The following is a 17,713-nucleotide window of genomic DNA, read 5'->3' as shown; positions in this document are numbered from 1 at the left end:
TACAAGAAGGTCGAAGTAAGGTAAACCATGGTTTAACTAACTCTAAAGGATAGCCATTATGCTCAAAATATTCTGCGAAAATTTCGGCAGCATAACGACTAGACAAGAAAGCCAAGGTAAGGCAAACTCACGGTTTAACTAACTCTAAAGAATAGTGGTCATGCTCAAAATATTCTGGACATAATTCGGCAGCATGACGACGCTAAAAAAGATTCCCACCACTCAACCAAAGGTATATGAATAACGGTGGTAAGATAAGCTCGGAATATGGTTACCAGAGAAAGGTGACCAAATGAAGGACCGACCAAAGGTGAGAACATATATGACAAAGGGTCAAATCCTATAATCAACAGATCAAAGGATAAAACTCGGCCAAGGAAATGGCAAGCAAAAGCCACTGACTAGATCTAGATCTGAACAAAGAATGGATATAACCAATTGAAATGAATAAGGAACTCTAACTAAGATTAGAACCCTAATATACATAATCAGTATATATAAGTATATATACATACACATATATCCTAACCAGGGGCACCAGCCCTAATTCTAAACTAGCGGAGTTAAGGAAGTCTCGACTCAAGACAGACTGATGAGTGTGCTAGGACCGTGTTGTAGCCATATAAAATGAGCTACCCTAGACTACAAATGGGACAAAGCTCCTAGCTCTAGGCTCCACATGTGTGAGCAACACATGTTCGACCCTATATGAATGCATATATATATAGTGTCCTAGCAAGGGTTCCCTAATTTTGGTTCTAAAGGGAGCAACTGAATATATATATACATAATATAATGAAATAAAAGTAGGGCCCAAGCATATCTGCAGGGTACTATGCATATGACCATACCTTTGATGTATAACGCCAGCACACCCAGCATTATACAGAGTATGTTCATCGCTCATCGGCTGCTGTAGAACACCAACACACCCAGTGTCTACGGCTGCAGCTCCGGCGCATAGCTTGGAAATAGATACAACGGTTCCCTCAAGGTCATAATTGCCCATCTGGTACGCGTCATATCTATTCCCTGGGGCCAATAATGAAAAGAATGAAACAAATAAAGAATATGACAATGCATGATGTGTAGTGTGTGAATCCCTTGTTTTAGTTACGCACCTATCTAGTGCCCCTGGATTCTAACGATAGAGTTCCCATTTACAATGATTTTAGCTCAAATTGCTCCAAAGTTAGTAAAAATGGCAATTTTATAGAGTTAGGCAATGTTTCAAGAACTCCCCAGGAGAGTCGCCAGCCTGTGGGCCCCGATCCGAGGACGGCGGTGAGGGAACGAGTCCCTAACACCCTCTAGATCTCCACAATGAAGGAGAGCTCTGTCAAGGAACTCTCGAAATGGTTGCCACCCTCACAGCATAGCATGAGTGGCGATATAAAAGGAAAGAGATACATCCTGATCCGGAGCCAGGGCTCGAAACCAAGATATATCTAGAAATAACTCAGAGTCGCCATCCATGGATGCGCCATGGAACCAAAACAAATGCTCTGTTTGCAATGGATAACCAGAGATACAAAAGGTCCGTGCCTGATGACGAATGAAGAAGGTCTGAAAAGCGCCCCCAATTCGCCCGAGTGCGAACACTTGGTCTCTTATGCCATTTATTATTAACCTCGAAGAGTTTTGGGCAAAAATCATGTGAAATGGGAACAATCCTCATGAGTCGTCTATCTAAGCATGCATTTCCTGAGAATAGAAATAATAAACACACAAAAAATAAATGGAAGAGGTGCCACCTAAATATTGCTAGGTTATGAGTGACATACCTAACTGGTGTCTAAGTTCTGGTGGACATACACATGCAAGCTACAGCTAAAGGTATAGGATCAATACGAGAAAGTAAGAAAACACATCATACAATAACAAATCCTAAGACTCTAAACAATTTAGCCCGAGTCCTCGGATGGTCTGGTATTCATCCAAAGAAGCCTACGTATCCCCGCCTCCACGAGAATCAAGGCAACGTAGTTCTTCGCACATATTCTAAACTATGATACCTAAGACACCTAGACCTCTATCTTAGACTCGATCTAAAAGACCGGACTAGTTATTAAAGCTTCTTGAACTATTATTTAAATTCCGGTGAATTGTAGATTTTAGGACACCCTATATGCCCTAACTAAATGCAGGTTAGCCCTAAGCTAATGCAGGTGATTCCTACAACCTATGTGTAACTAGGCTGTATTCCCTAAGGAAAACAAAGGGTGGACTAACGCATCCTATTCTAGTCATCAGTCGGCGATGTGGATCGCCAACTGACCCGACGAAGGCGCTCCTATAACTCTACGACAAACCCCTAACTCTAAAACAAGCACAAACAAACACACAACAAATCAAAGACAAACTCCTAACTCTAAAACTCTCTATCTAGGACAAACTCCTAACTCTACAGGAAGATCTTGTTGAAAACAAGGTTTTGAAGAAAAAGGGGTAAAGCATGTATTTACAAAGTTTGGCTGAACTTGGGATGAAGATCCCAAGCTGCACTACGTATCTCGTGGAAGAGGATCAACCCAACGTAGTTCGAAACGAACTTTCCTAATACGCTATAAGACTCAACACTTTAGATTTTTTTTAAAGGTTTTTGATGTTTTCAAATGCTTTTGAAGTGCTTTTATATTTTTGACGATTAAGAGTGTGCTAACACCCTTCGGCTAAAGGGGATCCGATAGAAGAGCCTCCTTACCCACCATATCGCGGTAGAGTAATTTAGAGGGAAACGGGATCCCTAAAGCCTAAGGGGGAAAGAAGACAAATGAGGGAACTAAAATTCCGATACGAGAAAAAAACAATCTCAAAGAGAAGACCAAAAGCTGACGAGGCTTAGCCAGCATCCAAAAGAGACGAATTCTAACCTGCGAGGGAAAACCCTAAATAAACGAGAGATGAAAAGTTTCTAACCCTAAGGGTAAAATTCTAAACAAAAGGAACAGACAAAACCCTATAAAAAGAACTACTAAATCGATAGAATCTCGAAACTCGAAAAGGATCTCGACGAACGTGTAAAGAATAGTCCCGGAAAGAAAGGAAACCCCTCAAACCCTGTGAACACCATAAGATGGGAAAAATGATAAGAAGGGCAAGGGGTTGGCTCAAGAAATATTCCGTCATCGCCAAAACCCGAGGATAATATTCCCAATGAAATTCTGAGAATTGAGGAAAATCCCTAAAACAAGCAGGAATGTATCTCAACAAACTAAAATAAGGCTCATCCCGAAAAATGAAAGGAGGAGGAAACAAAATGGGTCTCCAGGTAGCCTCATTGCCGCCTTAAAATTCAAAACCTCTAGAATACACAAAATTGAAACCCAAATCCCAATGAAATCAAATTAGAAAGCCAAACCCTAACTCTACGCTATTAGGATACATACCCGAACTCAGAATCAAGGAAGAAATGAGACTAAACAACTAAAGCCAAGGGCACACACATTCTAGGTCCATATTGTTCGACTGCACATATGAAAAGCCATGGAATTGGGAAAAGACCAAGGCCAAGGACCAAACCCTATCATTGTGGTATGCACATCATTCAGTCTACATATCAAAGATGACCAAATTGGAGCAAAGCTGAGGCTAGTAGTTAAACCCATATCTACAATATGCATATACATCCCAAAGACTCCAAAATAGAAATGGAATAAAAAAAAACACAACAAAACCTTAACCCCAGGAACGATATGAGACACAATCAAAATGAATCCTAGACCAAATCTTAAGGTGCTGGGGTCTCATTCATGACCAGACGAGTACATGAAGATCTTAACAAATGCAACTTCTCGCCAACAGGGATTAGAAACAGGGAGTATAGAAATTTACAATGGCAGTAACAACATGACATGTCTGAACCCATTCTTTGAAAAATTAGGATAATGAAACCAACCCCAAAAGTAGATGAAGGTTGGATATAGGGCGATTAACTCTATCTCTGAGATCAAGTCATATCCCCTTCTTCTCCCTCCCCTTTTTTTTTATTAAAAATTTTTAGAGTTGAAAATGGAGAATGAAGAGTTTATGATAATTTTGAACAAACCAAATCACAGAGAAGGAAATGAACCTTAATGAAGACCAAGATTTAGGAGTATATGTAAACACAAATCACACCATAAAGAAACTAGATTTTTGCAAACCTGAAGAAGATGACCGATGCCCAATGATCGAGGTTGTCAACGGCACGAGGCGATGACGATGATCGAATTAGGCGACAGAAGATCGAATTTATTGATTTTAGCCGATTGTGCTATTGGTCGACGATCGCCAAGTTGAGCAGGTTGCTGGATTTGACGAGAGATCACCGGAGATGGTGGCTGGAAATTGAGGGGTGGGAGAGATGGGTGATGGGGTTGGAGATGAAGAAAAGGGTGGATGGGGTGGCCGATGGAGATCGTCAGATTCCGGGCCGGAATCTACCAATTTCGCCGGTAGAAGAGGTGTTGGGGTTGAAGGAGACGTGGAGATGGAGGCCGATCGGAGATGGGGTTGGTGGTGGTAGAGTTGCAGCTCCCCAACCTCCTCCTCTCTGTTTTGTCTTCTCTGCAATTCTATCAAACCCTAACCTAAAAAAAAAAAAATCTGCAATGGAGGTGGAGGAGATGAAGATTCGATATTAGAGGTGGGTTTTGATGGAGGTTGGTGGCTTCTCACCGGATCCGGGCAATCCGGTCGGAGAAGATGGGTTAATGGCCGGAGTTGGTGGTGGGATTCGGCTGTGGGTTACAGAGGAGGAGAGAGGTTAATGGCCGCAGGTGTTGGTGGTGGTCATTGGTGGTGGTGGTGGTGGAGAAGAATAAAAATGGAAAAAACAAGAATAAGAAGAAGAAGAAATGGAGGTGTTGTTCGGCTGTGGGGAGATGGGGTTCGCCGGATTTGGGTGAGATGCCCGGAGAAGATAGGAACGGTTGGATCTCCGGCGGGACAGCCGGAGAAGATGACCGGAGTTGGGTTTGGGTCTTGCTAGACGTGGGTGAGATGGGTGATGGGGTTGGAGATGATGGTGGTGGAGAGGATGGAAATGGTGATGAGGACGGCCGAATGGTGGTGGCGATCGGAAAGGAGGTGGAGTTCAAACTCTCTCTTTCTCTCTGCCAATTTTCTTCTCTTGGCTGCCCCCCAAAATGAGATCCCCCCCTAAACCCTAACCGGTTGGGTTTTTATAAATAGAAATGCCAAAATTCTACCCCCTTCCTAGTTCTATGGACAGTCCCCATTATGCTACTTCACACCCCTCTGCTCATAGAAAGATGCTATTAGAACTACAATATTTTGATATTCGCACTCTTTCCCTGGATAATCTACCCTCCTTTTATATAAGAAATGAAACATTGGAGCCCATTTTCTCTTCGGGACAGCCACCTTTTAGTAGTGTATATGAAACCCACATTTGTAAGAGAGTGGCTCCGGCAAGAAAGGGGCCACTATAAAAATGAAATGCTTTCCCAACTCTTTTTTCTACTAACAGATTCCCTCCATATAGTAGGTGGTGGGCCCACGAAAATGAGAAGCACTGAAGAACAAGAGTTGGTCCACCATTCACTGCTCCTTTTTATTATCCATGCATGGCCGAATAGATGCCAGCTCCTTCAATTGTTTAGAACTTCACAAGGGAAACCAATACCGACACTTGACACTACCATGCTTCAATAATGCACCACCCTTTTCTTTACTTGACACTTGTGACCTTATATACATGCTTCGATTAATACACTCACTCGCCCTGACCATTTCCATCAATTTTTCTGAAATTTTCCGAAACTTTACCTGGGATCTTAAACTACTCTAGCGCATAGATTGGGACTCTAGATCACTACCCTGGTAGGGTTTTTATTCAAACCGAGCCAATTAGGGTATGGTCAAAATGGGGTGTCTACACCCTCTGGCTAGACCATATAGATATCTTCCTGAATGTTTTCATTCAAGAAAGCAGTTTTAACATCCATCTGCCAAATCTCGTAATCGTAATGTGCAGCAATGGCCAATAAAATCCTGATGGACTTTAACATGGCTACAGGCGAGAAGGTTTCTTCATAATCTATGCCAGCCTTTTAATTATAACCTTTCGCCACAAGCCGTTCTTTGTAGGTCTCCACCTTCCCATCAGGGCCCTTCTTCCTCTTGAAGATCCATTTGCATCCAATTGGCTTAAGGCCTTCCTGTGGATCAACTAGAGTCCAGACCCCATTAGAATACATAGAGTCCATTTCGGATTTCATGGCATCTATCCATTTTCTCGCATCAACGCCCAATATCGCCTCCTTGTAGTTAAGGCGATCCGTCTCATTTTCATCTGAAACCAAATTATATGCTTCACCCAAATAGAGAAATCTACCGGGTAGTCTAATCTCCCTAGTGCTATGTCGGAGTGTTGGAATTGGTACAGTGGATATTTTCTCAGTCTCCTCATGTCTCTCTATTAGATTCTCAGGTTCTTCCTCGAAGGCAACCCTTTCCCTATTACTTGCATTTTGGATGAACTCTTCTTCCAAGAATGCGGTGTTTCGGCTTACATAACAATTATGTTCATCAGGGTTATAAAACCAATAACCCTTCGTTTCCTTAGGGTATCCAATAAAGAGACATCTTTCAGTTCGAGTCTCTAACTTACCAGTGCCTATTCTCTTGACATGAGAAGTACAACCCCATATCCTCGTATGATTCAATGAGGGCTTTCTGTTCGTCCATATCTCATATGGTGTCCTAGGTACTAACTTAGTCGGGACTCGATTAAGGATGTAGAGCATTGTTTCTTAGGCAAACCCCAAAAGAAACAGTGGCACTCCTACAAAGCTCATCATGGATCCATGTCTAACAAAGTTCTATTTCTCCTTTCTGACACACCATTCAACTCGGGTGTCGCAGGTGGAGTCCATTTAGATAATATTCCATGTTCCTTTAGGTAATCCTTAAACTCATCCGAGAGATACTCTCCTCCCCAATCGGAGCGAAGAGTCTTGACTCTCTTGTTTAACTGGTTTTCTACTTCATTCTTGAACTCTTTGAACTTTTCAAAGGTCTCAGACTTTCGTCGCATTAGATACAGGTAGCCGTACCTTGAATGGACATTCGTGAAAGTCACGAAGTAGATAAACCCTCCTCTCGCAGGATGAGAAAAAAGGTCCACAAACATCAGTGTGGATCAATTCTAGTACACTTTCAGCTCTTCCACTTTTGACTTTGAAAGGAATTTTGGTCATTTTGCCTTGGAGGCATGGTTCACAAGTTGGAAAGGGTTCCACTTGGATAGAATCCAATGGACCATCTTTCACTATCCTTGTGATCCGCTCTAGGCCAATATGACCTAATCGAATGTGCCAAAGGTGTGTTGGAATTACAGTGTTCCTTGCATTAACACTTTAAACATTCTCAATATTGGTTACGTTCTCTAAGGAGTATTAAATACAAACCATTTGCCATTGTACCTTTCACAATAGAGGAATTTTCCTTTTTAATCAAAACAGAAGTTTTGTTGAAGTCTACCGAATAACCATCAGTAACAAGTTTAGAAACATAAATCAAATTCCTTCTAATGAAAGGTACATAAAGACAATCTTTTAATAGTATATATCCGCCAGAGAATGCCAAAATGCAATCACCTACAGCTTGGACTGCAACCGTTGCATCCGTTCCAACCTGTAGGTTGAGCTCGCCCTCAGTCACCCTTCTGCTTTTCCTGAATGCCTACAAAATATTGCATATGTGTGAGGTCGCACCTGTATCAACACACCAGGAAAAGACATGACCAATCATATTGGTTTCAGCAACAAAAACTTGAAACATACCTTGAGAATGTTTGTCGCCTTGCTTGCTTGCTAAGTAGCTCCTACAGTTGCATTTCCAATGGCCAGTCTTGCCACAGTGGAAGCACGCATCATTGCCTTTGGTTGACTTTTTCTTAAAGGTTTTCTTGTTCTTGACGATATGAACCTTTTTCTTGGAGGCTTGGCCTTTTCTTTTCCCTTTTCCCTTACCTTTCGGCTTGGGTGCTCAAGGTACACTACCTTCTGCCAGGAAAGCACTTTTCTTATTCTTTTTCTGCAGGTCCTCTATTGATTGAAGATGATTCAACAGTTCTGTCAACGTCATTGACAACTTGTTCATGTGATAGGTCATCACGAACTCGTTGAATGATGAAGAGAAGGAGAACAGAACAATATCCACCTGTGTTTCAGCATCCATGATGGCACCCAGGCCATCAAGCTCATTAAGGAAGCCCATCATTTTCAAAACATGATCTTTTACTGGGGTTCCCTCTACCATCTTTGTGGATACTAGGCCTTTGATCGCAATCATTCTAGCACTGCGACTGTGCTCTCCAAACATCTCCTTGAGATTTAGCATTATATCAGAGGCAACAGCCACTCCAACATGTTGTTGTTGCAACACATTGGACATGGAGCCAATGATATAGCATTTTGCCAATTTATTATCATCAAGCCATTTCTGCTTTCTGTCCCTTTCACCTTGGGGAGCATCAGGACCAGGCAATTCAGGTTCACCAGTGGTCAGAACCCAGTAAACCGTAGCGGCTGTGAGCACCAGTATTAAGTTCCTTTTCTAGTCTACGTAGTTTGGGTCAGTCAACTTATTATCATCAAGAATCTTAGCTAATGGGTTGAAGGAAGCCATCAAACCTATAGCAAAAGAAAATTTATATGTAAGCATAACGACCATCTCATATTACATTAGTTTTATGATTCCATCGGATCTAGGTTTTCGATCTACGATAGTTTTGCCCATTGTGTGTCTCATTCACAGGCCCCTCAACTTGTGAATCAAGAGAAATCGACGATTTCTCCAGTGGGCACTGGAAACTTATTCGTAAAACTTTTGAATAAGTGGATTCTTCTAATCCATTATGTCTCACATAATATCCAATTCGTTTTTGGCCTCCAAGCCTCGCGGTATGTTTATCCTTTGGGCATCAATACCCTTTGCTTCGTTAAGTTAGACCCGTCGCCTCAAAAACTAATGCAAATCTACAATGGCTTCTGCTTTGGCATATGACCACTGCATTTTGCACATTGCCCTTATCCTTGTAGGAATCTAATGGTTACTCTAGTCTAAATAATAAAATCAGCTTCTGCTTTGACATATCACCATTCTACCCTTTAGACTAGCCAACCATTAGATGGCTATGGAAGGCCATGGAGTTTAATCATTTCAATTCAAGCTCCATTCACAACTTAATATCAATTAAGAGGGTCATTTTCTTTGGGAGTGTTAGATTATTACATGCATGGTGTAAATAACAACCATCACATGGGAAAGTAAACATACATCATCCAACATAAAGCAAAGAATCCATCACATGAAAGCATCCAACCAAACCATGAAACAATAACAAACACATCAATAAGCTCAATAAGGTATTTTGGATTATAGGGATCATCCCACTGACCTTAATTGAATAAGGGAATCCCTACAATACCATATTACCAAATTAAGAGTGAATTTGGGCAACTTAATGCTTTCGCACAAGGAAAAATCCACTGACCTCAAGGCGAATTTTGCAAGGGGTATAAGTCTGAAATTTGCCTCAAATAATAAGACAAACAACATCAGCAACATCAGCATACTAGTTCTCCTAGATTGAATCGAACACCGCCTCCATCCGCTAGACCATCTGGAGCATCTCCATGCCACGATTGAAATGATCTATCCACCATCTCTAAGAGAGCGATCTCATCCTTTTATGGTCTTCAATAAACATGAAAATAAACTACTCTAGAGTCCTATACTAGCCTAGATAATCTATACATCATGATAAAAATCTCCATGGGAAACCAGTCATCCGCCCAACTGCCCAAAGGGAGTGAATCCATAAAATTAAATTAAATACATTGCGGACTTTAATCATTACAAACCATTAATATGAAAAGAGAACACATCAGCACATCTACAAATAATTAACCCATAAATCTTGTTCATGAATAGAGGTCCAACATCCCTTTTTGCCCAAATTCACCAATAGCGATTGATTCGCACTTAAGACACGTTAATCAATTTTTTAATTAACAAGCCATGGCACTTATTTCCATGAAAACATCTTAGAAACCATTTTTAACATCAGATAAACCACCATAAAAATTTCGTGCGAAAACAAATCCGTTTGGTTGAGAAAAACACAAAAAGTTGTTTACCGAGAACACTTCCGAATAGCATGACCTTTTGAACAAGTTTCAATGGGATCTAATTGTTCGGGAGACCTTAGCAGGTTCTGATCATGCTAGGATCAACCCAAGACAATTTTTGAAAGATCTATACCTGGTTATAGACTTTCCAAACTTGTTTGGGCACTACGGAAAAAACCCGTTGCAATTTTTCGCATTAAAAATCAGCAAACAAGATCCAACTTCAAAAATTCATATCTCTCAATCCGCCCGTCGGAATTCGATGATTCTTTATGCGTTGGAATCGTATTCGAATATACTATCCAACCATATAAAGAAACCATCACAAACATTCTAGCGAATGGATCGTTTCTGCTGATCTTTACACATCAGTACCTAAGTCTATTAAGCACACAAAAGGTAGGAACCTCGGATAGCCGGGATAAACGTCCGGACTCACAGCGGATATCCAACATGATCTATCTTTGGTTTGTTAGCCTCCTAATCTATTCCCTAATTAGCTTTGATACCACTTGTTAGAAGGGTCGTAACCATCGAGCAAAATCCCTACGCGCAGCGGAACATGAAACCGCGTAGAACAAAAAATTTCTGAACATTTTGCCCTTTAAACCAGGATACCTAGGGTCTAGTTGATATGATAGTGATTGAAATTAAATATAGAACAAGTACCTCAGTTGTTGAATCGAAGAAAACACTCTGCGTGATCTACTCCTCGAACGGCCACGAACGATCCGATCGTTGTAGCACCGCAAGTCAAACCGATGGATTCCTTGTCTTGCACAAGGGGTAGAAGAACAACTTTTGCTCTTCTATGTGGGCTGTTTAAAAAAGCACTAATGGGGAGAATTAAATTTCGTTGGAGCTTTCTTTTAGCTTCTCACAATTTCTGATAAGAGTAGTGAGAGAGAGAGAGAGAAAGGTCACACACCTTCTCATGTTTGTTACTGTGTGTTTTATATATAACGGCCACCACGAACGATCCAATCGTTGTAGCACCGCAAGTCGAACCGATGGATTCCTTATCTTGCACAAGGGGTAGAAGAACAACTTTTGCTCTTCTATGTGGGTAGTTTAGAACATCATTAATGGGGAGAATTAAATTTTGTTGGAGCTTTCTTTTAGCTTCTCACAATTTCTGAGAAGAGTAGTGAGAGAGAGAGAGAGAGAGAGAGAGGCCACACACCTTCTCACGTTTGTTACTGTGGGTTCTATATATAACGGCTATGAACGATCCGATCGTTGTAGCACCGCAAGTCGAACCGATGGATTCCTTGTCTTGCACAAGGGGTAGAAGAACAACTTTTGCTCTTCCATGTGGGCTGTTTAGAACAGCACTAATGGGGAGAATTAAATTTCATTAGAGCTTTCTTTTAGCTTCTCACAATTTCTGATAAGAGTAGTGAGAGAGCGGCCACACACCTTCTCACGTTTGTTACTGTGTGTTCAATATATAAAATCCTTTTCCAAACAGCAGCATGCATAATTTTATACATAAAAACTGGAACGTTTTCTTTCTTGATGTATGTGGCATGTTACCATAACATGCCATCTAAAGTTAGCAATAAAGATATGAACATTTCTTTTCAAGTCAACACAATAAAGCAACTTTGCGTTTTGCTTTTCTCAATGCATGCAAGAAAAAAGAACGAACATCAATTGGTTTTCTCAATTTGGCAAGTGTTGGCAAGTGTTGATGCCTTTATTCAAAAGAGTATCAATGTGGTGACTTTCTCTTTCCAATTATATTCATCCTTGTATTATTATAAAAAGCAATCGGAAGTTTATATGTCGAAAATACATGGGCGTTTTTATAAGAATGGGTCCCACCCCAAATTCGTCCTATATGGATTCCTTTATAATTCCATTGAAAATATTAAATCCGTTTAATCAAAATAAGACAAAAACTTCCTACCCAATAGGAAAAAAGCTCCAACCAAATTATTCTTTAATCCCCAAAATGCCCCTGGTCAACATTTAACCAACTTTGCATTCCGCTTTTGCCCTTTAGTGCATATACACCATTCGGACTATCTTTATCTTTATCTTTTTATTAGCATCAAATGCCGTGAAATTAGTTCGCATTTGCAATCCAATAAATGCGGGACCCGTATCCAATAGATACATCGTTGCAGGGATTTAACGCTAGATCATACAGAACCGAATAAGCAGCCCCACTGCGATCTTGCTCCGTAGGCAACGCTACAATCGCAATGAGCCAGTGGCCTCCATCGCGACATAACCTTGAAGATAATCGTCAAACCATCTTACCCCTAACCACATCCAATATGTGCAAGTCCCTTCTCCATTCCTCATCTATCGAGTTGGGTCCTACGAAGGGTGGACTGTATTCACCCCCTGGGTCCACTCTTGGTATACCGTTTAATAACGCAGTTTTGACCCGCAGATGCATTTGTAAAAAGTTTTGATAAACCTTTTATCAAATCCACCTGGCCAGGTAATATCACAGGTCTACTGCTCTTGACAAAAACTGTAGATGATTCCCAATAATTTGAGCGAAGAATCCCATGTCGAGTATTCTTATTAATCTCGTAAGTTTATCAAACATTCCAGTACTACCCTTGAGTGATCACTGGTGGAACCACTATTAGATAGACCAAGAAAGAAAGATGTGCCCCACAGACTAATATGATCCCTCAGGTCAAAGGACATGTAAAGGGTCTTGTCTGGTAGACTAGCCTTACTATCTCCTGTCTACGGGCTAGTCTAATATGATCCTGTTTAGTGCGTCATCCCATCGTCACACCCACTCTTCTAGCTTAGGGTCAACTACCTGAGTGACTGAGATAAGCCACTCCATGACACGTGCATGTAGGCTAGATTGGTGTTAGTTATATACAGGAGAAGATGTCCAATCTTGTCCCCAACTACGAACCTTTAAGGTTTGCAAAGAACCGGAATTTCATATCTTCTTACTTTCTGAGATATGTGAATCTCTAAGCATGGCGTTCCTACTTTGCTACCTAAGGACAAATATGTGTCAATATTACAAGCACATCTCACATATTCAAATAACAATACCCAATATTGTCATGAAATAAAAACTTTATTGATATTCAATCAATTTACACTGGATTTTAGGGCACTAACTCTAATAGTTGCCTCCACCTTTTAGATAATGACATCCGGCATGTAACTCCTTTGATCCTATCTGGCCAGGTCATCATCCCAGTAACTCGATCTCTTATGACCGATTTTGAATTCAAAAACGAGTGTATACATGTATCAATTCAGTTAAGAAGTAAAGAATATTTCGAGTACGCACAAAGCACACTAGTACAGGATTTGATTTCATATTCACCAAACTAGGTTATTATTATTTGGATCATTTGATCTGCATGTGATATTTGATATCATCTTTACAATTTCTATCATTGCAAATGTAGAGGCCTGTCTATTCATGGGGCCAAGACAATCATTGTCTAACTCTTTTAGAGATGCTACTTGGGTCGGGCACAACTCGAACCCTACGGCTTCAATTCGATTTCAGCTTGGGTTGGGTTGGGTTGGGTTTGGGTAGGAAAAAGGGAACCCGATTTAATTTCAAGTTGGGTTAGGGTTGAGGCTTGGGCAACTCAACCCGACCCGAGTTGCACCCCTATGTCTATTCCAACCATGAGTTTTTTCAATCAAAACTGTGATAATATAATTTTTCTTCAAGAAATGCATTAACAGACTATCCTTAAAACCCATGGCTCAATGCGAGGTTTGCAACTTTAGGCTACCCATATCAGGCCCAGAGAGTCTAAACTACAATAATTTCACATTGAAAAGAATAATGCATAAGAATAATAATTAGAAGTTCAGATATGAACATAAAAAAAAGCCATTTCAAAAAAAAAAAGTAGTTTAGATGGAATAATATCTGAGTTTATTGTTTGGATTTCTCATCTTAGATTGGAGATTTTATTTCATCAAACATATTACAAACGGTGTAAAATGGCTATTATCTCCAAGCATATTATTTGTCTGAAGCAAAAGAACTAGTAACAATAATCAAGAAATGAGGGGAAAATGTCATGGGAAACATGTACTCTGATGTAAGTATTCAATCAATTTAGTTCCTGCAAGGTCACTTTTTTTTTTTGCCAGACTACTTTCAGGGCCTCTGTATTCAACTTGTGATGTTGAAGAATAATTTTGAATAAAAACCCAGATGTTGGGAAGCCTCTCATATCATTTACCAAAACCAAAAAGTTTTGCAAAAAAGTTCTTATTCTTGCCACGAGGAGCAGGTTGTGCTTCCTGTGTTGCTGCCGGTACTGGTGCTTGAGTTGTTGAATTCCTTTGAGCTGTAACCAAAAGGAGAAACATCATGCAAATCAAACTAAAAGTTGTATTAGTATACATAAGTGTTGGTATCTTTAGTATGAACAAGTGTAAAATTCATGCTATGAACAACATATTTTGAACCTTAATTCACCTCACCTACTTCATCCAGGTTTTGAAACTGACAAGATTATTCCTGGATATCTTACTAGATTCATTTATGAAAACCCAATTCATTCTTCTTCTCAAGTTATTGACCTAATCTACATAACCATTCAAAAAAAAAACAATACATAAACATTTGATTTATTACTAATCACATTGAATTATCCCATATGCACCTCTCCCACTTCGCAATCTGATAATTCCTAGAAGCTTAAGGTCATAAGTTATGGTACAGTTTTTATTTTTTTTTACGTAAACAAAAACTCTTGAATCCCTCATTTGGTGAGCAGATTTTCCCCCCCTCTGCTTTTGATAGTTGTAGCCCTTTTTTTGTTTTCGCTTCTCCAATTCGTTAATTTCCAAATGTAGCTCCATTTGATGAGTGGCTGCATATCATGAAGGGGAATTCCAAAAACTAATAGCTTTAAAATGTGTTTTCACATGTATATTTTAAGTGTTAACTTGGCAAAGCAGAGCTAGAGCATGTGACAAACAGTATTGAGCAATATGTGTATATTTTACTTATTTCCATATCACAATATTTTAGATAACATATAGAACTTCTTAAGTAAATGAAATGTGAATTAATAATTTTAAGGTAATGACATTTCTACCCGCTTTTCGAGCATTTCCAGTCCCTTTTATTTGTCTTTACTAACAAATGACTTTATTTCAAGGAAAAAAGCGGGTTGGGAATGCGGTTATTTTTAGGACATGACAAATAAAAGGGGTGAAATGCAGGAAAGGGGGGTGGAAATATCATTTCCCATAATTTGTAAATCAACGAGAACTTGGAAAATAATTATCTAAGAAAAATATGTTTCTGCTTTGGATTCCAAAGAAGGCTGATGTTTTACCTGATTTTGGTGAAACTGGTTTAGTCTTTATGTTTTTCACAACACCACGAGTTGCATCTGAAGTTCCCATGTTGATTTCTTGGTAAGAATTGGAGACCGACTTTCTAACTGAAACCCTATGCTCGGTGGGTGATCCATTTTCATCATTGCCTGTCACCATATCAAATTAAGTTATATTCATTTTGTATGTTCTGTTTTCACAGCGAATGATTGCAATATATACACTCATGATCCAGTGTAAATCTTAGGAATTATCAAGACAACTGAAGTTTTCACCAAACAATCGAAAGGTATACTATCTCATCATTATTTCCATTAATTTTTCTTAGATACAAAAGACTTATCTGCAATGCAAAAGTCAACTTTAGAGGCATGATTAAGAAAAAGAAGAATGCTTATGCCCCAAATGTAATATAAGTATTAAATTTGGCGATTCATGAAAATAGTTCACATACATATGAAATTCCAATGCTTTTATTGACAATATCATTTGACTAATTTAGTATAATATAGTATATTAAAGAAGGCAAAGGACAAACTTTTAGGGGAATTTCAGAAGCAATAGTATAATAGGAGATATAATACGAAATATGGAGGAAGAATTCATATTCAAAGAAAGTAGGAATAGTTTTTGTTGAGTGTGAATAATTAATTCTGATAAATAATATACATATGACACTTACTATGTCCAAACAGCAAAAAGCAAAATCAATAGACAATCCCTGTGTTGCTACAAACATGGTTGTGTTGCACATGCATCGAAAAATAGTAAGACACCTCACCTTGTAGAGAATAGGTTCATATTTGCCCCATGAAATATGCATAGATGAGTACGTATATTTCAGAGGGACAAGTAAAGAAACAAAGTGACACTGAAAATTGGGCTTCAGAAGTTTCATCGATATTTATTATCATAAAATAAATGACAACAAAACAAGTAATGTATCGTTGACAAGTGAAACACACAATAGCGCCCAATTTTCAGTCTAAGAGATATTGAGTGATTAAAAGTTACCATTCAAAAACTTCCCTAACAGAACTACTGTGCACTGAATTCTTGTTGAAAAGACATTAGTATGGATTATGAGATAAATGTGGTTATTATGCCACCAACCGGACTCTGTCTTTCTTGAATGTCTTTGTTTCTCTGGAAAATAAATTTTTTATGGTCATGAATTGTTGATTCAATATGGTTTGTTAGCATGACATGACAATATGATGTCATGTGACTATTGTGACACACACAAGAATCTTTATGCAGGTCATTAAGAATTCTTTAAAGTCGTCGTAATCTGCTCCTCCAAATCTTATACTCAAAGACATTTCCAGATAACAATATTCCCAATTTGATATGTATCTCCAACACAGAAGCAAGCATAATATAGGCACGAACTTTTGATGATTTGGATCTAGAACTCAATAACCTAACCAAGGATTGAAATGTGGGTTACGGTGTTGGTTTCTGCTGAAATTATGTAAATGAAAACAAATTTCAGTTTTTTAAAAATTCCGGAAAAAATGGAAATTTTCTTTAAAAAATCAAACTTAAAATTTGGCCAAAATTTTGGCATTTCGGGCGAAATTTAAAACCTTGCACCTAACATGCAGTTTTGTTCTTGGATCCCAGAGTAGATGATTTTCTCATCGACTGTACTAAGAAGGTTATAGTGATGAGGCTATTCTTCAACCTAACATCATTTAGAAATATACTGGGAAAACTAGCAACTTACAAGGTAACCAAAGACAGGAGGGGTATGAATAGTGCCGAATCCAACCACACGGTAGAGGAGCCATCAACAAGAGTTACTAGATCAGATATTAACAAAATATTTAATGAAGAAAAAGCTGTGGACTTGCTAATCATGTGGTGAATAACCATGGAATCAGAAATTAAATGACTTATTTGCATCTCCTTTTTTTTTTGTTGTTTGGAGGAATATGCCTCTAATGATACGAGGGACAATATGCAACCGAAGTTGAAATTATTCATAGATGTACTGATACTGATTTCCCATCAATTGAACATCTGAACAGAATAGGATAATGCCAAACATTACCAATTAATTTGCAAGTTTTCACTTTCATTCTGGGAAGTCACCCTTTCAGTTCTCAAATCCTTGACCGATTATTTTAAAGGACTTTAATAAGCCCTGGATGATCGGAATCCTAAACAACACAACTTCTGATTGGAATAAAAAATAAAAGCTATAATGTTGGATTCCTTCAAAACTTCACCTAGATGAATGAAATCAAAACCAAATA

The 17,713-nt window shown here is 39.1% G+C and overlaps 1 protein-coding gene and 1 long non-coding RNA gene across 4 annotated transcripts in view; both read right to left on the bottom strand.

The window, feature by feature from the left end:
- Nucleotides 1–7,553: 7,553 nt before the first annotated feature.
- Nucleotides 7,554–11,574, bottom strand: LOC143891385 (uncharacterized). Its single transcript, XR_013255304.1, has 3 exons — nucleotides 10,812–11,574; nucleotides 7,791–8,642; nucleotides 7,554–7,689 (listed from the first exon to the last, which is right to left on the bottom strand). It is a non-coding gene; the product is annotated as an uncharacterized LOC143891385 (long non-coding RNA).
- A 2,456-nt stretch (nucleotides 11,575–14,030) lies between these two features.
- Nucleotides 14,031–17,713, bottom strand: part of LOC143889984 (uncharacterized) — a 28,120-nt gene continuing 24,437 nt past the window's right edge. For all 3 annotated transcript variants that reach the window (XM_077394425.1, XM_077394426.1, XM_077394427.1), the window contains 2 exons: nucleotides 15,452–15,601; nucleotides 14,031–14,452 (listed from right to left, as the gene is read on the bottom strand). In XM_077394425.1, the coding sequence (XP_077250540.1) occupies nucleotides 14,337–14,452; nucleotides 15,452–15,601 (266 nt within the window). In that variant the 3' untranslated portion in view covers nucleotides 14,031–14,336. The remainder of the gene's footprint in view (nucleotides 14,453–15,451; nucleotides 15,602–17,713) is intronic.

The sequence above is a fragment of the Tasmannia lanceolata genome, unplaced genomic scaffold (assembly GCF_043159265.1).
Source record: "Tasmannia lanceolata isolate RefF3 unplaced genomic scaffold, GAP_Taslan_0.1 ptg000013l, whole genome shotgun sequence".
NCBI lineage: Eukaryota > Viridiplantae > Streptophyta > Magnoliopsida > Canellales > Winteraceae > Tasmannia > Tasmannia lanceolata.
This window is presented reverse-complemented; position numbering and strand designations above follow the sequence as displayed.